This window comes from Oncorhynchus mykiss, unplaced genomic scaffold (genome assembly GCF_013265735.2).
Source record: "Oncorhynchus mykiss isolate Arlee unplaced genomic scaffold, USDA_OmykA_1.1 un_scaffold_259, whole genome shotgun sequence".
NCBI lineage: Eukaryota > Metazoa > Chordata > Actinopteri > Salmoniformes > Salmonidae > Oncorhynchus > Oncorhynchus mykiss.
In genome coordinates, this window is record NW_023493715.1 from 124,991 (window position 1) to 148,426 (window position 23,436).

At 40.5% G+C, this 23,436-nt stretch overlaps 1 protein-coding gene across 7 annotated transcripts in view; it reads right to left on the bottom strand.

Annotated features, from left to right (window-relative positions):
- The window catches only part of LOC118936640 (condensin complex subunit 3-like), an 81,110-nt gene that overhangs the window by 10,988 nt on the left and 46,686 nt on the right, over window positions 1-23,436 (bottom strand). For all 7 annotated transcript variants that reach the window (XM_036973503.1, XM_036973507.1, XM_036973502.1 and 4 more), the window contains one exon: window positions 19,545-19,707. In XM_036973503.1, coding sequence (XP_036829398.1) covers window positions 19,545-19,707 — 163 coding nt within the window. The remainder of the gene's footprint in view (window positions 1-19,544; window positions 19,708-23,436) is intronic.

Here is a 23,436-nt window from a genome sequence, read left to right on the forward strand (position 1 = left end):
ATGTATTGTGATTCTCCATGTATTGTGATTCTAGATGTATTGTGATTCTCCATGTATTGTGATTCTAGATGTATTGTGATTCTAGATGTATTGTGATTCTCCATGTATTGTGATTCTAGATGTATTGTGATTCTCCATGTATTGTGATTCTACATGTATTGTGATTCTCATGTATTGTGATTCTCCATGTATTGTGATTCTAGATGTATTGTGATTCTCCATGTATTGTGATTCTCCATGTATTGTGATTCTAGATGTATTGTGATTCTCCATGTATTGTGATTCTCCATGTATTGTGATTCTAGATGTATTGTGATTCTAGATGTATTGTGATTCTACATGTATTGTGATTCTCCATGTATTGTGATTCTCCATGTATTGTGATTCTACATGTATTGTGATTCTACATGTATTGTGATTCTCCATGTATTGTGATTCTCCATGTATTGTGATTCTAGATGTATTGTGATTCTCCTTGTATTGTGATTCTACATGTATTGTGATTCTCCATGTATTGTGATTCTCCATGTATTGTGATTCTCCATGTATTGTGATTCTCCTTGTATTGTGATTCTAGATGTATTGTGATTCTACATGTATTGTGATTCTCCATGTATTGTGATTCTACATGTATTGTGATTCTACATGTATTGTGATTCTCCATGTATTGTGATTCTAGATGTATTGTGATTCTAGATGTATTGTGATTCTAGATGTATTGTGATTCTCCATGTATTGTGATTCTCCATGTATTGTGATTCTCCATGTATTGTGATTCTAGATGTATTGTGATTCTAGATGTATTGTGATTCTAGATGTATTGTGATTCTAGATGTATTGTGATTCTCCATGTATTGTGATTCTAGATGTATTGTGATTCTACATGTATTGTGATTCTAGATGTATTGTGATTCTCCATGTATTGTGATTCTAGATGTATTGTGATTCTACATGTATTGTGATTCTAGATGTATTGTGATTCTCCATGTATTGTGATTCTAGATGTATTGTGATTCTCCATGTATTGTGATTCTAGATGTATTGTGATTCTACATGTATTGTGATTCTAGATGTATTGTGATTCTCCATGTATTGTGATTCTAGATGTATTGTGATTCTACATGTATTGTGATTCTAGATGTATTGTGATTCTCCATGTATTGTGATTCTAGATGTATTGTGATTCTACATGTATTGTGATTCTAGATGTATTGTGATTCTCCATGTATTGTGATTCTAGATGTATTGTGATTCTCCATGTATTGTGATTCTCCATGTATTGTGATTCTCCATGTATTGTGATTCTCCATGTATTGTGATTCTAGATGTATTGTGATTCTACATGTATTGTGATTCTCCATGTATTGTGATTCTCCATGTATTGTGATTCTCCATGTATTGTGATTCTACATGTATTGTGATTCTAGATGTATTGTGATTCTACATGTATTGTGATTCTAGATGTATTGTGATTCTAGATGTATTGTGATTCTCCATGTATTGTGATTCTCCATGTATTGTGATTCTAGATGTATTGTGATTCTCCATGTATTGTGATTCTCCATGTATTGTGATTCTCCATGTATTGTGATTCTCCATGTATTGTGATTCTCCATGTATTGTGATTCTCCATGTATTGTGATTCTCCATGTATTGTGATTCTAGATGTATTGTGATTCTACATGTATTGTGATTCTACATGTATTGTGATTCTCCATGTATTGTGATTCTCCATGTATTGTGATTCTCCATGTATTGTGATTCTCCATGTATTGTGATTCTACATGTATTGTGATTCTCCATGTATTGTGATTCTCCATGTATTGTGATTCTCCATGTATTGTGATTATAGATGTATTGTGATTCTCCATGTATTGTGATTCTCCATGTATTGTGATTCTACATGTATTGTGATTCTCCATGTATTGTGATTCTCCATGTATTGTGATTCTCCATGTATTGTGATTCTCCATGTATTGTGATTCTAGATGTATTGTGATTCTACATGTATTGTGATTCTACATGTATTGTGATTCTCCATGTATTGTGATTCTCCATGTATTGTGATTCTCCATGTATTGTGATTCTCCATGTATTGTGATTCTACATGTATTGTGATTCTCCATGTATTGTGATTCTCCATGTATTGTGATTCTCCATGTATTGTGATTATAGATGTATTGTGATTCTCCATGTATTGTGATTCTCCATGTATTGTGATTCTCCATGTATTGTGATTCTACATGTATTGTGATTCTCCATGTATTGTGATTCTCCATGTATTGTGATTCTCCATGTATTGTGATTCTACATGTATTGTGATTCTAGATGTATTGTGATTCTACATGTATTGTGATTCTAGATGTATTGTGATTCTAGATGTATTGTGATTCTCCATGTATTGTGATTCTCCATGTATTGTGATTCTAGATGTATTGTGATTCTCCATGTATTGTGATTCTCCATGTATTGTGATTCTCCATGTATTGTGATTCTCCATGTATTGTGATTCTCCATGTATTGTGATTCTCCATGTATTGTGATTCTCCATGTATTGTGATTCTAGATGTATTGTGATTCTACATGTATTGTGATTCTACATGTATTGTGATTCTCCATGTATTGTGATTCTCCATGTATTGTGATTCTCCATGTATTGTGATTCTCCATGTATTGTGATTCTACATGTATTGTGATTCTCCATGTATTGTGATTCTCCATGTATTGTGATTCTCCATGTATTGTGATTATAGATGTATTGTGATTCTAGATGTATTGTGATTCTACATGTATTGTGATTCTACATGTATTGTGATTCTCCATGTATTGTGATTCTCCATGTATTGTGATTCTCCATGTATTGTGATTCTACATGTATTGTGATTCTCCATGTATTGTGATTCTCCATGTATTGTGATTCTCCATGTATTGTGATTATAGATGTATTGTGATTCTCCATGTATTGTGATTCTCCATGTATTGTGATTCTCCATGTATTGTGATTCTACATGTATTGTGATTCTAGATGTATTGTGATTCTACATGTATTGTGATTCTACATGTATTGTGATTCTCCATGTATTGTGATTCTCCATGTATTGTGATTCTCCATGTATTGTGATTCTCCATGTATTGTGATTCTACATGTATTGTGATTCTCCATGTATTGTGATTCTCCATGTATTGTGATTCTCCATGTATTGTGATTATAGATGTATTGTGATTCTAGATGTATTGTGATTCTACATGTATTGTGATTCTACATGTATTGTGATTCTCCATGTATTGTGATTCTCCATGTATTGTGATTCTCCATGTATTGTGATTATAGATGTATTGTGATTCTAGATGTATTGTGATTCTACATGTATTGTGATTCTACATGTATTGTGATTCTCCATGTATTGTGATTCTCCATGTATTGTGATTCTCCATGTATTGTGATTCTACATGTATTGTGATTCTCCATGTATTGTGATTCTCCATGTATTGTGATTCTCCATGTATTGTGATTATAGATGTATTGTGATTCTCCATGTATTGTGATTCTCCATGTATTGTGATTCTCCATGTATTGTGATTCTACATGTATTGTGATTCTAGATGTATTGTGATTCTACATGTATTGTGATTCTACATGTATTGTGATTCTCCATGTATTGTGATTCTCCATGTATTGTGATTCTCCATGTATTGTGATTCTCCATGTATTGTGATTCTACATGTATTGTGATTCTCCATGTATTGTGATTCTCCATGTATTGTGATTCTCCATGTATTGTGATTATAGATGTATTGTGATTCTAGATGTATTGTGATTCTCCATGTATTGTGATTCTCCATGTATTGTGATTCTCCATGTATTGTGATTCTCCATGTATTGTGATTCTCCATGTATTGTGATTCTAGATGTATTGTGATTCTACATGTATTGTGATTCTACATGTATTGTGATTCTCCATGTATTGTGATTCTCCATGTATTGTGATTCTCCATGTATTGTGATTCTCCATGTATTGTGATTCTACATGTATTGTGATTCTCCATGTATTGTGATTCTCCATGTATTGTGATTCTCCATGTATTGTGATTATAGATGTATTGTGATTCTAGATGTATTGTGATTCTACATGTATTGTGATTCTACATGTATTGTGATTCTCCATGTATTGTGATTCTCCATGTATTGTGATTCTCCATGTATTGTGATTCTACATGTATTGTGATTCTCCATGTATTGTGATTCTCCATGTATTGTGATTCTCCATGTATTGTGATTATAGATGTATTGTGATTCTCCATGTATTGTGATTCTCCATGTATTGTGATTCTACATGTATTGTGATTCTCCATGTATTGTGATTCTACATGTATTGTGATTCTACATGTATTGTGATTCTAGATGTATTGTGATTCTACATGTATTGTGATTCTAGATGTATTGTGATTCTAGATGTATTGTGATTCTCCATGTATTGTGATTCTAGATGTATTGTGATTCTAGATGTATTGTGATTCTAGATGTATTGTGATTCTAGATGTATTGTGATTCTAGATGTATTGTGATTCTCCATGTATTGTGATTCTCCATGTATTGTGATTCTAGATGTATTGTGATTCTCCATGTATTGTGATTCTATATGTATTGATTCTATTGAAATTCGAGGTTCCAAACAGATTGTTCACTGTGTGTCTGGTGCAGAGAGAAAACAAGCTCTGAAAACATGTTCACTATTTAAAAACAAGATGGAGGTAAAGTTAGGTACAGCTGAATAGCGCTAGCTAACGCTACCTAGCAAAATAAAATAAAATAAAAAAATATATATATATTGTTTTTTTACAAGATCGAAAGTATCGATATAATGGAACAAAATAATATTGTGATATGCAATATCACTATTATATAGAGGTTATATTAAATATTACCTGTGTGTTAGAGGTCTGTATATCTATGACCCCCCCCCCCCCCCCATCACTATTATATAGATGTTATATTAAATATTACCTGTGTGTTAGAGGTCTGTATATCTATGGACCCCCCCCCCCATCACTATTATATAGATGTTATATTAAATATTACCTGTGTGTTAGAGGTCTGTATATCTATGGACCCCCCCCCCCCCCCCCATCACTATTATATAGATGTTATATTAAATATTACCTGTGTGTTAGAGGTCTGTATATCTATGGACCCCCCCCCCCATCACTATTATATAGATGTTATATTAAATATTACCTGTGTGTTAGAGGTCTGTATATCTATGGACCCCCCCCCCCATCACTATTATATAGATGTTATATTAAATATTACCTGTGTGTTAGAGGTCTGTATATCTATGGACCCCCCCCCCCCCCCCCCATCACTATTATATAGAGGTTATATTAAATATTACCTGTGTGTTAGAGGTCTGTATATCTATGGACCCCCCCATCACTATTATATAGATGTTATATTAAATATTACCTGTGTGTTAGAGGTCTGTATATCTATGGACCCCCCCATCACTATTATATAGATGTTATATTAAATATGACCTGTGTGTTAGAGGTCTGTATATCTATGGACCCCCCCCCCCCCCATCACTATTATATAGATGTTATATTAAATATTACCTGTGTGTTAGAGGTCTGTATATCTATGGACCCCCCCCCCCCCATCACTATTATATAGATGTTATATTAAATATTACCTGTGTGTTAGAGGTCTGTATATCTATGGACCCCCCCCCCCCATCACTATTATATAGATGTTATATTACCTGTGTGTTAGAGGTCTGTATATCTATGGACCCCCCCCCCCATCACTATTATATAGATGTTATATTAAATATTACCTGTGTGTTAGAGGTCTGTATATCTATGGACCCCCCCCCCCCCCCATCACTATTATATAGATGTTATATTAAATATTACCTGTGTGTTAGAGGTCTGTATATCTATGGACCCCCCCCCCCCATCACTATTATATAGATGTTATATTAAATATTACCTGTGTGTTAGAGGCCTGTATATCTATGGACCCCCCCCCCCCATCACTATTATATAGATGTTATATTACCTGTGTGTTAGAGGTCTGTATATCTATGGACCCCCCCCCCCATCACTATTATATAGATGTTATATTAAATATTACCTGTGTGTTAGAGGTCTGTATATCTATGGACCCCCCCCCCCCATCACTATTATATAGATGTTATATTACCTGTGTGTTAGAGGTCTGTATATCTATGGACCCCCCCCCCCATCACTATTATATAGATGTTATATTAAATATTACCTGTGTGTTAGAGGTCTGTATATCTATGGACCCCCCCCCCCCCCATCACTATTATATAGATGTTATATTAAATATTACCTGTGTGTTAGAGGCCTGTATATCTATGGACCCCCCCCCCCCCCCCATCACTATTATATAGATGTTATATTAAATATTACCTGTGTGTTAGAGGTCTGTATATCTATGGACCCCCCCCCCCCCATCACTATTATATAGATGTTATATTAAATATTACCTGTGTGTTAGAGGTCTGTATATCTATGGACCCCCCCCCCCATCACTATTATATAGATGTTATATTAAATATTACCTGTGTGTTAGAGGTCTGTATATCTATGGACCCCCCCCCCCCCATCACTATTATATAGAGGTTATATTAAATATTACCTGTGTGTTAGAGGTCTGTATATCTATGGACCCCCCCCCATCACTATTATATAGATGTTATATTAAATATTACCTGTGTGTTAGAGGTCTGTATATCTATGGACCCCCCCCCCCCCATCACTATTATATAGAGGTTATATTAAATATTACCTGTGTGTTAGAGGTCTGTATATCTATGGACCCCCCCCCCCCATCACTATTATATAGATGTTATATTAAATATTACCTGTGTGTTAGAGGTCTGTATATCTATGGACCCCCCCCCCCCCCCCATCACTATTATATAGATGTTATATTAAATATTACCTGTGTGTTAGAGGTCTGTATATCTATGGACCCCCCCCCCCCATCACTATTATATAGAGGTTATATTAAATATTACCTGTGTGTTAGAGGCCTGTATATCTATGGACCCCCCCCCCCCCCCCCATCACTATTATATAGATGTTATATTAAATATTACCTGTGTGTTAGAGGTCTGTATATCTATGGACCCCCCCCCCCATCACTATTATATAGATGTTATATTAAATATTACCTGTGTGTTAGAGGTCTGTATATCTATGGACCCCCCCCCCCATCACTATTATATAGATGTTATATTAAATATTACCTGTGTGTTAGAGGTCTGTATATCTATGGACCCCCCCCCCCATCACTATTATATAGATGTTATATTACCTGTGTGTTAGAGGTCTGTATATCTATGGACCCCCCCCCCCCATCACTATTATATAGAGGTTATATTAAATATTACCTGTGTGTTAGAGGTCTGTATATCTATGGACCCCCCCCCCCATCACTATTATATAGATGTTATATTACCTGTGTGTTAGAGGTCTGTATATCTATGGACCCCCCCCCCCCCATCACTATTATATAGATGTTATATTAAATATTACCTGTGTGTTAGAGGTCTGTATATCTATGGACCCCCCCCCCATCACTATTATATAGATGTTATATTAAATATTACCTGTGTGTTAGAGGTCTGTATATCTATGGACCCCCCCCCCCCCATCACTATTATATAGATGTTATATTAAATATTACCTGTGTGTTAGAGGTCTGTATATCTATGGACCCCCCCCCCCCCATCACTATTATATAGAGGTTATATTAAATATTACCTGTGTGTTAGAGGTCTGTATATCTATGGACCCCCCCCCCCCCCCATCACTATTATATAGATGTTATATTAAATATTACCTGTGTGTTAGAGGTCTGTATATCTATGGACCCCCCCCCCCCCATCACTATTATATAGAGGTTATATTAAATATTACCTGTGTGTTAGAGGTCTGTATATCTATGGACCCCCCCCCCCCCATCACTATTATATAGATGTTATATTAAATATTACCTGTGTGTTAGAGGTCTGTATATCTATGGACCCCCCCCCCCCATCACTATTATATAGATGTTATATTACCTGTGTGTTAGAGGTCTGTATATCTATGGACCCCCCCCCCCATCACTATTATATAGATGTTATATTAAATATTACCTGTGTGTTAGAGGTCTGTATATCTATGGACCCCCCCCCCCCATCACTATTATATAGATGTTATATTACCTGTGTGTTAGAGGTCTGTATATCTATGGACCCCCCCCCCCATCACTATTATATAGATGTTATATTAAATATTACCTGTGTGTTAGAGGTCTGTATATCTATGGACCCCCCCCCCCATCACTATTATATAGATGTTATATTAAATATTACCTGTGTGTTAGAGGTCTGTATATCTATGGACCCCCCCCCCCCCCCCCCATCACTATTATATAGAGGTTATATTAAATATTACCTGTGTGTTAGAGGTCTGTATATCTATGGACCCCCCCCCCCCATCACTATTATATAGAGGTTATATTAAATATTACCTGTGTGTTAGAGGTCTGTATATCTATGGACCCCCCCCCCCCCCATCACTATTATATAGAGGTTATATTAAATATTACCTGTGTGTTAGAGGTCTGTATATCTATGGACCCCCCCCCCCCCCCATCACTATTATATAGATGTTATATTAAATATTACCTGTGTGTTAGAGGCCTGTATATCTATGGACCCCCCCCCCCCCCCATCACTATTATATAGATGTTATATTAAATATTACCTGTGTGTTAGAGGTCTGTATATCTATGGACCCCCCCCCCCCCATCACTATTATATAGATGTTATATTAAATATTACCTGTGTGTTAGAGGTCTGTATATCTATGGACCCCCCCCCCCATCACTATTATATAGATGTTATATTAAATATTACCTGTGTGTTAGAGGTCTGTATATCTATGGACCCCCCCCCCCCCATCACTATTATATAGAGGTTATATTAAATATTACCTGTGTGTTAGAGGTCTGTATATCTATGGACCCCCCCCCCCCCCCCCATCACTATTATATAGATGTTATATTAAATATTACCTGTGTGTTAGAGGTCTGTATATCTATGGACCCCCCCCCCCCATCACTATTATATAGAGGTTATATTAAATATTACCTGTGTGTTAGAGGTCTGTATATCTATGGACCCCCCCCCCCCATCACTATTATATAGATGTTATATTAAATATTACCTGTGTGTTAGAGGTCTGTATATCTATGGACCCCCCCCCCCATCACTATTATATAGATGTTATATTACCTGTGTGTTAGAGGTCTGTATATCTATGGACCCCCCCCCCCCATCACTATTATATAGAGGTTATATTAAATATTACCTGTGTGTTAGAGGTCTGTATATCTATGGACCCCCCCCCCCATCACTATTATATAGATGTTATATTACCTGTGTGTTAGAGGTCTGTATATCTATGGACCCCCCCCCCCCCATCACTATTATATAGATGTTATATTAAATATTACCTGTGTGTTAGAGGTCTGTATATCTATGGACCCCCCCCCCATCACTATTATATAGATGTTATATTAAATATTACCTGTGTGTTAGAGGTCTGTATATCTATGGACCCCCCCCCCCCCATCACTATTATATAGATGTTATATTAAATATTACCTGTGTGTTAGAGGTCTGTATATCTATGGACCCCCCCCCCCCCATCACTATTATATAGAGGTTATATTAAATATTACCTGTGTGTTAGAGGTCTGTATATCTATGGACCCCCCCCCCCCCCCATCACTATTATATAGATGTTATATTAAATATTACCTGTGTGTTAGAGGTCTGTATATCTATGGACCCCCCCCCCCCCCATCACTATTATATAGAGGTTATATTAAATATTACCTGTGTGTTAGAGGTCTGTATATCTATGGACCCCCCCCCCCCCATCACTATTATATAGATGTTATATTAAATATTACCTGTGTGTTAGAGGTCTGTATATCTATGGACCCCCCCCCCCCCATCACTATTATATAGATGTTATATTACCTGTGTGTTAGAGGTCTGTATATCTATGGACCCCCCCCCCATCACTATTATATAGATGTTATATTACCTGTGTGTTAGAGGTCTGTATATCTATGGACCCCCCCCCCATCACTATTATATAGATGTTATATTAAATATTACCTGTGTGTTAGAGGTCTGTATATCTATGGACCCCCCCCCCCCCCCCATCACTATTATATAGATGTTATATTAAATATTACCTGTGTGTTAGAGGTCTGTATATCTATGGACCCCCCCCCCCCATCACTATTATATAGAGGTTATATTAAATATTACCTGTGTGTTAGAGGTCTGTATATCTATGGACCCCCCCCCCCCATCACTATTATATAGAGGTTATATTAAATATTACCTGTGTGTTAGAGGTCTGTATATCTATGGACCCCCCCCCCCCCCCATCACTATTATATAGATGTTATATTACCTGTGTGTTAGAGGTCTGTATATCTATGGACCCCCCCCCCATCACTATTATATAGATGTTATATTAAATATTACCTGTGTGTTAGAGGTCTGTATATCTATGGACCCCCCCCCCATCACTATTATATAGATGTTATATTAAATATTACCTGTGTGTTAGAGGTCTGTATATCTATGGACCCCCCCCCCCCCCCATCACTATTATATAGATGTTATATTAAATATTACCTGTGTGTTAGAGGTCTGTATATCTATGGACCCCCCCCCCCCCCATCACTATTATATAGATGTTATATTAAATATTACCTGTGTGTTAGAGGTCTGTATATCTATGGACCCCCCCCCCCCATCACTATTATATAGATGTTATATTAAATATTACCTGTGTGTTAGAGGTCTGTATATCTATGGACCCCCCCCCCCCCATCACTATTATATAGATGTTATATTAAATATTACCTGTGTGTTAGAGGTCTGTATATCTATGGACCCCCCCCCCCCCCATCACTATTATATAGATGTTATATTAAATATTACCTGTGTGTTAGAGGTCTGTATATCTATGGACCCCCCCCCCCCCCCATCACTATTATATAGAGGTTATATTAAATATTACCTGTGTGTTAGAGGTCTGTATATCTATGGACCCCCCCCCCCCCATCACTATTATATAGATGTTATATTAAATATTACCTGTGTGTTAGAGGTCTGTATATCTATGGACCCCCCCCCCCCCCCATCACTATTATATAGATGTTATATTAAATATTACCTGTGTGTTAGAGGTCTGTATATCTATGGACCCCCCCCCCCCATCACTATTATATAGATGTTATATTAAATATTACCTGTGTGTTAGAGGTCTGTATATCTATGGACCCCCCCCCCCCCCATCACTATTATATAGATGTTATATTAAATATTACCTGTGTGTTAGAGGTCTGTATATCTATGGACCCCCCCCCCCCATCACTATTATATAGATGTTATATTAAATATTACCTGTGTGTTAGAGGTCTGTATATCTATGGACCCCCCCCCCCCCATCACTATTATATAGATGTTATATTAAATATTACCTGTGTGTTAGAGGTCTGTATATCTATGGACCCCCCCCCCCCCATCACTATTATATAGAGGTTATATTAAATATTACCTGTGTGTTAGAGGTCTGTATATCTATGGACCCCCCCCCATCACTATTATATAGATGTTATATTAAATATTACCTGTGTGTTAGAGGTCTGTATATCTATGGACCCCCCCCCCCCCATCACTATTATATAGATGTTATATTAAATATTACCTGTGTGTTAGAGGTCTGTATATCTATGGACCCCCCCCCCCCATCACTATTATATAGATGTTATATTAAATATTACCTGTGTGTTAGAGGTCTGTATATCTATGGACCCCCCCCCCATCACTATTATATAGATGTTATATTAAATATTACCTGTGTGTTAGAGGTCTGTATATCTATGGACCCCCCCCCCCCCATCACTATTATATAGATGTTATATTAAATATTACCTGTGTGTTAGAGGTCTGTATATCTATGGACCCCCCCCCCCCCCATCACTATTATATAGATGTTATATTAAATATTACCTGTGTGTTAGAGGTCTGTATATCTATGGACCCCCCCCCCCCCCCCCATCACTATTATATAGATGTTATATTAAATATTACCTGTGTGTTAGAGGTCTGTATATCTATGGACCCCCCCCCCCCCCCCCATCACTATTATATAGATGTTATATTAAATATTACCTGTGTGTTAGAGGTCTGTATATCTATGGACCCCCCCCCCCCCCATCACTATTATATAGAGGTTATATTAAATATTACCTGTGTGTTAGAGGTCTGTATATCTATGGACCCCCCCCCCCCCCATCACTATTATATAGATGTTATATTAAATATTACCTGTGTGTTAGAGGTCTGTATATCTATGGACCCCCCCCCCCCCCATCACTATTATATAGAGGTTATATTAAATATTACCTGTGTGTTAGAGGTCTGTATATCTATGGACCCCCCCCCCATCACTATTATATAGAGGTTATATTAAATATTACCTGTGTGTTAGAGGTCTGTATATCTATGGACCCCCCCCCCCCCATCACTATTATATAGAGGTTATATTAAATATTACCTGTGTGTTAGAGGTCTGTATATCTATGGACCCCCCCCCCCCCCATTATATAGATGTTATATTAAATATTACCTGTGTGTTAGAGGTCTGTATATCTATGGACCCCCCCCCCCCCCATCACTATTATATAGATGTTATATTAAATATTACCTGTGTGTTAGAGGTCTGTATATCTATGGACCCCCCCCCCCCATCACTATTATATAGATGTTATATTAAATATTACCTGTGTGTTAGAGGTCTGTATATCTATGGACCCCCCCCCCATCACTATTATATAGATGTTATATTAAATATTACCTGTGTGTTAGAGGTCTGTATATCTATGGACCCCCCCCCATCACTATTATATAGATGTTATATTAAATATTACCTGTGTGTTAGAGGTCTGTATATCTATGGACCCCCCCCCCCCCCCCCATCACTATTATATAGATGTTATATTAAATATTACCTGTGTGTTAGAGGTCTGTATATCTATGGACCCCCCCCCCCCCCCCATCACTATTATATAGAGGTTATATTAAATATTACCTGTGTGTTAGAGGTCTGTATATCTATGGACCCCCCCCCCCCATCACTATTATATAGAGGTTATATTAAATATTACCTGTGTGTTAGAGGTCTGTATATCTATGGACCCCCCCCCCCCCCCCATCACTATTATATAGATGTTATATTAAATATTACCTGTGTGTTAGAGGTCTGTATATCTATGGACCCCCCCCCCCCCCCCATCACTATTATATAGATGTTATATTAAATATTACCTGTGTGTTAGAGGTCTGTATATCTATGGACCCCCCCCCCCCCATCACTATTATATAGATGTTATATTACCTGTGTGTTAGAGGTCTGTATATCTATGGACCCCCCCCCCCCCATCACTATTATATAGATGTTATATTAAATATTACCTGTGTGTTAGAGGCCTGTATATCTATGGACCCCCCCCCCCATCACTATTATATAGATGTTATATTAAATATTACCTGTGTGTTAGAGGTCTGTATATCTATGGACCCCCCCCCCCCCATCACTATTATATAGATGTTATATTAAATATTACCTGTGTGTTAGAGGTCTGTATATCTATGGACCCCCCCCCCCCCCATCACTATTATATAGATGTTATATTAAATATTACCTGTGTGTTAGAGGCCTGTATATCTATGGACCCCCCCCCCCCCCATCACTATTATATAGATGTTATATTAAATATTACCTGTGTGTTAGAGGTCTGTATATCTATGGACCCCCCCCCCCCCATCACTATTATATAGATGTTATATTACCTGTGTGTTAGAGGTCTGTATATCTATGGACCCCCCCCCCCCCATCACTATTATATAGATGTTATATTAAATATTACCTGTGTGTTAGAGGTCTGTATATCTATGGACCCCCCCCCCCCATCACTATTATATAGATGTTATATTAAATATTACCTGTGTGTTAGAGGTCTGTATATCTATGGACCCCCCCCCCATCACTATTATATAGATGTTATATTAAATATTACCTGTGTGTTAGAGGTCTGTATATCTATGGACCCCCCCCCCCCCCCATCACTATTATATAGATGTTATATTAAATATTACCTGTGTGTTAGAGGTCTGTATATCTATGGACCCCCCCCCCATCACTATTATATAGAGGTTATATTAAATATTACCTGTGTGTTAGAGGTCTGTATATCTATGGACCCCCCCCCCCCCCCATCACTATTATATAGATGTTATATTAAATATTACCTGTGTGTTAGAGGTCTGTATATCTATGGACCCCCCCCCCCCATCACTATTATATAGATGTTATATTAAATATTACCTGTGTGTTAGAGGTCTGTATATCTATGGACCCCCCCCCCCCCATCACTATTATATAGATGTTATATTAAATATTACCTGTGTGTTAGAGGTCTGTATATCTATGGACCCCCCCCCCCCATCACTATTATATAGAGGTTATATTAAATATTACCTGTGTGTTAGAGGTCTGTATATCTATGGACCCCCCCCCCCCCATCACTATTATATAGAGGTTATATTAAATATTACCTGTGTGTTAGAGGTCTGTATATCTATGGACCCCCCCCCCCCATCACTATTATATAGAGGTTATATTAAATATTACCTGTGTGTTAGAGGTCTGTATATCTATGGACCCCCCCCCCCCCCCCCATCACTATTATATAGATGTTATATTAAATATTACCTGTGTGTTAGAGGTCTGTATATCTATGGACCCCCCCCCCCCCCATCACTATTATATAGATGTTATATTAAATATTACCTGTGTGTTAGAGGCCTGTATATCTATGGACCCCCCCCCCCCCCCCATCACTATTATATAGATGTTATATTAAATATTACCTGTGTGTTAGAGGTCTGTATATCTATGGACCCCCCCCCCCCATCACTATTATATAGAGGTTATATTAAATATTACCTGTGTGTTAGAGGTCTGTATATCTATGGACCCCCCCCCCCCCCATCACTATTATATAGATGTTATATTAAATATTACCTGTGTGTTAGAGGTCTGTATATCTATGGACCCCCCCCCCCCCCATCACTATTATATAGATGTTATATTAAATATTACCTGTGTGTTAGAGGTCTGTATATCTATGGACCCCCCCCCCCCCCATCACTATTATATAGAGGTTATATTAAATATTACCTGTGTGTTAGAGGTCTGTATATCTATGGACCCCCCCCCCCCCATCACTATTATATAGATGTTATATTAAATATTACCTGTGTGTTAGAGGTCTGTATATCTATGGACCCCCCCCCCCATCACTATTATATAGATGTTATATTAAATATTACCTGTGTGTTAGAGGTCTGTATATCTATGGACCCCCCCCCCCCCATCACTATTATATAGAGGTTATATTAAATATTACCTGTGTGTTAGAGGTCTGTATATCTATGGACCCCCCCCCCCCCCCCATCACTATTATATAGATGTTATATTAAATATTACCTGTGTGTTAGAGGTCTGTATATCTATGGACCCCCCCCCCCCCCCATCACTATTATATAGATGTTATATTAAATATTACCTGTGTGTTAGAGGTCTGTATATCTATGGACCCCCCCCCCATCACTATTATATAGAGGTTATATTAAATATTACCTGTGTGTTAGAGGTCTGTATATCTATGGACCCCCCCCCCCCCCCCATCACTATTATATAGATGTTATATTAAATATTACCTGTGTGTTAGAGGTCTGTATATCTATGGACCCCCCCCCCCCCCCCATCACTATTATATAGATGTTATATTAAATATTACCTGTGTGTTAGAGGTCTGTATATCTATGGACCCCCCCCCCCCATCACTATTATATAGAGGTTATATTAAATATTACCTGTGTGTTAGAGGTCTGTATATCTATGGACCCCCCCCCCCCATCACTATTATATAGATGTTATATTAAATATTACCTGTGTGTTAGAGGTCTGTATATCTATGGACCCCCCCCCCCCCCCCATCACTATTATATAGATGTTATATTAAATATTACCTGTGTGTTAGAGGCCTGTATATCTATGGACCCCCCCCCCCCCCCCATCACTATTATATAGAGGTTATATTAAATATTACCTGTGTGTTAGAGGTCTGTATATCTATGGACCCCCCCCCCCCCCATCACTATTATATAGAGGTTATATTAAATATTACCTGTGTGTTAGAGGTCTGTATATCTATGGACCCCCCCTCCCCCCCCATCACTATTATATAGATGTTATATTAAATATTACCTGTGTGTTAGAGGTCTGTATATCTATGGACCCCCCCCCCCCATCACTATTATATAGATGTTATATTACCTGTGTGTTAGAGGTCTGTATATCTATGGACCCCCCCCCCCCATCACTATTATATAGATGTTATATTACCTGTGTGTTAGAGGTCTGTATATCTATGGACCCCCCCCCCCCATCACTATTATATAGATGTTATATTACCTGTGTGTTAGAGGTCTGTATATCTATGGACCCCCCCCCCCCCCATCACTATTATATAGATGTTATATTACCTGTGTGTTAGAGGTCTGTATATCTATGGACCCCCCCCCCCCCATCACTATTATATAGATGTTATATTAAATATTACCTGTGTGTTAGAGGTCTGTATATCTATGGACCCCCCCCCCCCATCACTATTATATAGATGTTATATTACCTGTGTGTTAGAGGTCTGTATATCTATGGACCCCCCCCCCCATCACTATTATATAGATGTTATATTAAATATTACCTGTGTGTTAGAGGTCTGTATATCTATGGACCCCCCCCCCCCCATCACTATTATATAGATGTTATATTAAATATTACCTGTGTGTTAGAGGTCTGTATATCTATGGACCCCCCCCCCCCATCACTATTATATAGATGTTATATTAAATATTACCTGTGTGTTAGAGGTCTGTATATCTATGACCCCCCCCCCCCCCCCATCACTATTATATAGATGTTATATTAAATATTACCTGTGTGTTAGAGGTCTGTATATCTATGGACCCCCCCCCCCCATCACTATTATATAGATGTTATATTAAATATTACCTGTGTGTTAGAGGTCTGTATATCTATGGACCCCCCCCCCCCCCCCCATCACTATTATATAGAGGTTATATTAAATATTACCTGTGTGTTAGAGGTCTGTATATCTATGGACCCCCCCCCCCCCCATCACTATTATATAGATGTTATATTAAATATTACCTGTGTGTTAGAGGTCTGTATATCTATGGACCCCCCCCCCCCCATCACTATTATATAGATGTTATATTAAATATTACCTGTGTGTTAGAGGTCTGTATATCTATGGACCCCCCCCCCCCCATCACTATTATATAGATGTTATATTACCTGTGTGTTAGAGGTCTGTATATCTATGGACCCCCCCCCCCTCCCATCACTATTATATAGATGTTATATTAAATATTACCTGTGTGTTAGAGGTCTGTATATCTATGGACCCCCCCCCCCCCATCACTATTATATAGATGTTATATTACCTGTGTGTTAGAGGTCTGTATATCTATGGACCCCCCCCCCCCCATCACTATTATATAGATGTTATATTACCTGTGTGTTAGAGGTCTGTATATCTATGGACCCCCCCCCCCCCATCACTATTATATAGATGTTATATTAAATATTACCTGTGTGTTAGAGGTCTGTATATCTATGGACCCCCCCCCCCCATCACTATTATATAGATGTTATATTAAATATTACCTGTGTGTTAGAGGTCTGTATATCTATGGACCCCCCCCCCCCATCACTATTATATAGATGTTATATTAAATATTACCTGTGTGTTAGAGGTCTGTATATCTATGGACCCCCCCCCCCCCATCACTATTATATAGATGTTATATTAAATATTACCTGTGTGTTAGAGGTCTGTATATCTATGGACCCCCCCCCCCCCATCACTATTATATAGAGGTTATATTAAATATTACCTGTGTGTTAGAGGTCTGTATATCTATGGACCCCCCCCCCCCCCCCATCACTATTATATAGATGTTATATTAAATATTACCTGTGTGTTAGAGGTCTGTATATCTATGGACCCCCCCCCCCCCCATCACTATTATATAGAGGTTATATTAAATATTACCTGTGTGTTAGAGGTCTGTATATCTATGGACCCCCCCCCCCCATCACTATTATATAGATGTTATATTACCTGTGTGTTAGAGGTCTGTATATCTATGGACCCCCCCCCCCCCATCACTATTATATAGAGGTTATATTAAATATTACCTGTGTGTTAGAGGTCTGTATATCTATGGACCCCCCCCCCCCCCCATCACTATTATATAGATGTTATATTAAATATTACCTGTGTGTTAGAGGCCTGTATATCTATGGACCCCCCCCCCCCCCCCCATCACTATTATATAGATGTTATATTAAATATTACCTGTGTGTTAGAGGTCTGTATATCTATGGACCCCCCCCCATCACTATTATATAGAGGTTATATTAAATATTACCTGTGTGTTAGAGGTCTGTATATCTATGGACCCCCCCCCCCCATCACTATTATATAGATGTTATATTAAATATTACCTGTGTGTTAGAGGTCTGTATATCTATGGACCCCCCCCCCCCCCCCCCATCACTATTATATAGATGTTATATTAAATATTACCTGTGTGTTAGAGGTCTGTATATCTATGGACCCCCCCCCCCCATCACTATTATATAGAGGTTATATTAAATATTACCTGTGTGTTAGAGGTCTGTATATCTATGGACCCCCCCCCCCCATCACTATTATATAGATGTTATATTAAATATTACCTGTGTGTTAGAGGTCTGTATATCTATGGACCCCCCCCCCCATCACTATTATATAGATGTTATATTAAATATTACCTGTGTGTTAGAGGTCTGTATATCTATGGACCCCCCCCCCCATCACTATTATATAGATGTTATATTACCTGTGTGTTAGAGGTCTGTATATCTATGGACCCCCCCCCCCCATCACTATTATATAGAGGTTATATTAAATATTACCTGTGTGTTAGAGGTCTGTATATCTATGGACCCCCCCCCCCCATCACTATTATATAGATGTTATATTAAATATTACCTGTGTGTTAGAGGTCTGTATATCTATGGACCCCCCCCCCCCCCATCACTATTATATAGATGTTATATTAAATATTACCTGTGTGTTAGAGGTCTGTATATCTATGGACCCCCCCCCCCCCATCACTATTATATAGAGGTTATATTAAATATTACCTGTGTGTTAGAGGTCTGTATATCTATGGACCCCCCCCCCCCCCCCCCCCCGATCACTATTATATAGATGTTATATTAAATATTACCTGTGTGTCTCCAGGCTTTATGAGAGAGCTGGGCCGTGTCAGCTCCACCAGCAGCTCTGCTACGTTGGTGACGTCCACCTCGGCCAATGGAGACGTAGCCGGAGCATTCAGCAGGGTCTGGAGGGTGGGCAGGAAGCACTCCTCCACACACTCCTGGTGGGCCCTGAACACACACACACACACAGTCAGTAAACACACTGCTGGTGGGCCCTGAACACACACACACACAGTCAGTAAACACACTGCTGGTGGGCCCTGAACACACACACACACAGTCAGTAAACACACTGCTGGTGGGCCCTGAACACACACACACAGTCAGTAAACACACTGCTGGTGGGCAGGAAACAGTCCTCCACACACTCCTGGTGGGCCCTGAACACACACAGTCAGTAAACACACTCCTGGTGGGCCCTGAACACACACAGTCAGTAAACACACTCCTGGTGGGCCCTGAACACACACAGTCAGTAAACACACTCCTGGTGGGCCCTGAACACACACAGTCAGTAAACACACTACTGGTGGGCCCTGAACACACACAGTCAGTAAACACACTGCTGGTGGGCCCTGAACACACAGTCAGTAAACACACTGCTGGTGGGCCCTGAACACACACAGTCAGTAAACACACTGCTGGTGGGCCCTGAACACACACACAGTCAGTAAACACACTGCTGGTGGGCCCTGAACACACACAGTCAGTAAACACACTCCTGGTGGGCCCTGAACACACACAGTCAGTAAACACACTCCTGGTGGGCCCTGAACACACACAGTCAGTAAACACACTCCTGGTGGGCCCTGAACACACAGTCAGTAAACACACTGCTGGTGGGCCCTGAACACACAGTCAGTAAACACACTCCTGGTGGGCCCTGAACACACACATAGTCAGTAAACACACTGCTGGTGGGCCCTGAACACACACAGTCAGTAAACACACTGCTGGTGGGCCCTGAACACACACAGTCAGTAAACACACTCCTGGTGGGCCCTGAACACACAGTCAGTAAACACACTGCTGGTGGGCCCTGAACACACACACACACAGTCAGTAAACACACTCCTGGTGAGCCCTGAACACACACAGTCAGTAAACACACTGCTGGTGGGCCCTGAACACACACAGTCAGTAAACACACTCCTGGTGGGCCCTGAACACACAGTCAGTAAACACACTCCTGGTGAGCCCTGAACACACACAGTCAGTAAACACACTGCTGGTGGGCCCTGAACACACACAGTCAGTAAACACACTGCTGGTGGGCCCTGAACACACAGTCAGTAAACACACTCCTGGTGGGCCCTGAACACACACAGTCAGTAAACACACTGCTGGTGGGCCCTGAACACACACAGTCAGTAAACACACTCCTGGTGAGCCCTGAACACACACAGTCAGTAAACACACTCCTGGTGGGCCCTGAACACACACAGTCAGTAAACACACTGCTGGTGGGCCCTGAACACACACAGTCAGTAAACACACTCCTGGTGGGCCCTGAACACACAGTCAGTAAACACACTGCTGGTGGGCCCTGAACACACACACACACAGTCAGTAAACACACTCCTGGTGAGCCCTGAACACACACAGTCAGTAAACACACTGCTGGTGGGCCCTGAACACACACAGTCAGTAAACACACTCCTGGTGGGCCCTGAACACACAGTCAGTAAACACACTCCTGGTGAGCCCTGAACACACACAGTCAGTAAACACACTGCTGGTGGGCCCTGAACACACACACACACACACAGTCAGTAAACACACTCCTGGTGGGCCCTGAACACACACAGTCAGTAAACACACTGCTGGTGGGCCCTGAACACACACAGTCAGTAAACACACTCCTGGTGGGCCCTGAACACACACAGTCAGTAAACACACTCCTGGTGGGCCCTGAACACACACAGTCAGTAAACACACTCCTGGTGAGCCCTGAACACACACAGTCAGTAAACACACTCCTGGTGGGCCCTGAACACACACACACACACAGTCAGTAAACACACTGCTGGTGGGCCCTGAACACACACAGTCAGTAAACACACTCCTGGTGGGCCCTGAACACACACAGTCAGTAAACACACTGCTGGTGGGCCCTGAACACACACAGTCAGTAAACACACTCCTGGTGGGCCCTGAACACACACAGTCAGTAAACACACTGCTGGTGGGCCCTGAACACACACAGTCAGTAAACACACTCCTGGTGGGCCCTGAACACAGTCAGTAAACACACTGCTGGTGGGCCCTGAACACACAGTCAGTAAACACACTCCTGGTGGGCCCTGAACACACACAGTCAGTAAACACACTCCTGGTGGGCCCTGAACACACACAGTCAGTAAACACACTGTTGGTGGGCCCTGAACACACACAGTCAGTAAACACACTGCTGGTGGGCCCTGAACACACACAGTCAGTAAACACACTGCTGGTGGGCCCTGAACACACACACAGTCAGTAAACACACTGCTGGTGGGCCCTGAACACACACAGTCAGTAAACACACTCCTGGTGGGCCCTGAACACACACAGTCAGTAAACACACTCCTGGTGGGCCCTGAACACACACAGTCAGTAAACACACTGCTGGTGGGCCCTGAACACACACAGTCAGTAAACACACTGCTGGTGGGCCCTGAACACACACAGTTAGTAAACACACTGCTGGTGGGCCCTGAACACACACAGTCAGTAAACACACTCCTGGTGGGCCCTGAACACACACACAGTCAGTAAACACACTGCTGGTGGGCCCTGAACACACACACAGTCAGTAAACACACTGCTGGTGGGCCCTGAACACACACAGTTAGTAAACACACTCCTGGTGGTCCCTGAACACACACAGTCAGTAAACACACTGCTGGTGGGCCCTGAACACACACAGTCAGTAAACACACTGCTGGTGGGCCCTGAACACACACAGTCAGTAAACACACTCCTGGTGGGCCCTGAACACACACAGTCAGTAAACACACTCCTGGTGGGCCCTGAACACACAGTCTAAACACACTCCTGGTGGGCCCTGAACACACACACAGTCAGTAAACACACTGCTGGTGGGCCCTGAACACACACAGTTAGTAAACACACTCTTGGTGGGCCCTGAACACACACAGTCAGTAAACACACTGCTGGTGGGCCCTGAACACACACAGTCAGTAAACACCCTCCTGGTGGGCCCTGAACACACACAGTCAGTAAACACACTGCTGGTGGGCCCTGAACACACACAGTCAGTAAACACACTGCTGGTGGGCCCTGAACACACACAGTCAGTAAACACACTCCTGGTGGGCCCTGAACACACACAGTCAGTAAACACACTCCTGGTGGGCCCTGAACACACAGTCAGTAAACACACTCCTGGTGGGCCCTGAACACACAGTCAGTAAACACACTCCTGGTGGGCCCTGAACACACACAGTCAGTAAACACACTGTTGGTGGGCCCTGAACACACAGTCAGTAAACACACTGCTGGTGGGCCCTGAACACACACACACACACACACAGTCAGTAAACACACTGCTGGTGGGCCCTGAACACACACAGTCAGTAAACACACTGCTGGTGGGCCCTGAACACACAGTCAGTAAACACACTGCTGGTGGGCCCTGAACACACAGTCAGTAAACACACTGCTGGTGGGCCCTGAACACACACACACACACACACAGTCAGTAAACACACTGCTGGTGGGCCCTGAACACACACAGTCAGTAAACACACTGCTGGTGGGCCCTGAACACACAGTCAGTAAACACACTCCTGGTGGGCCCTGAACACACACAGTCAGTAAACACACTCCTGGTGGGCCCTGAACACACAGTCAGTAAACACACTGCTGGTGGGCCCTGAACACACACAGTCAGTA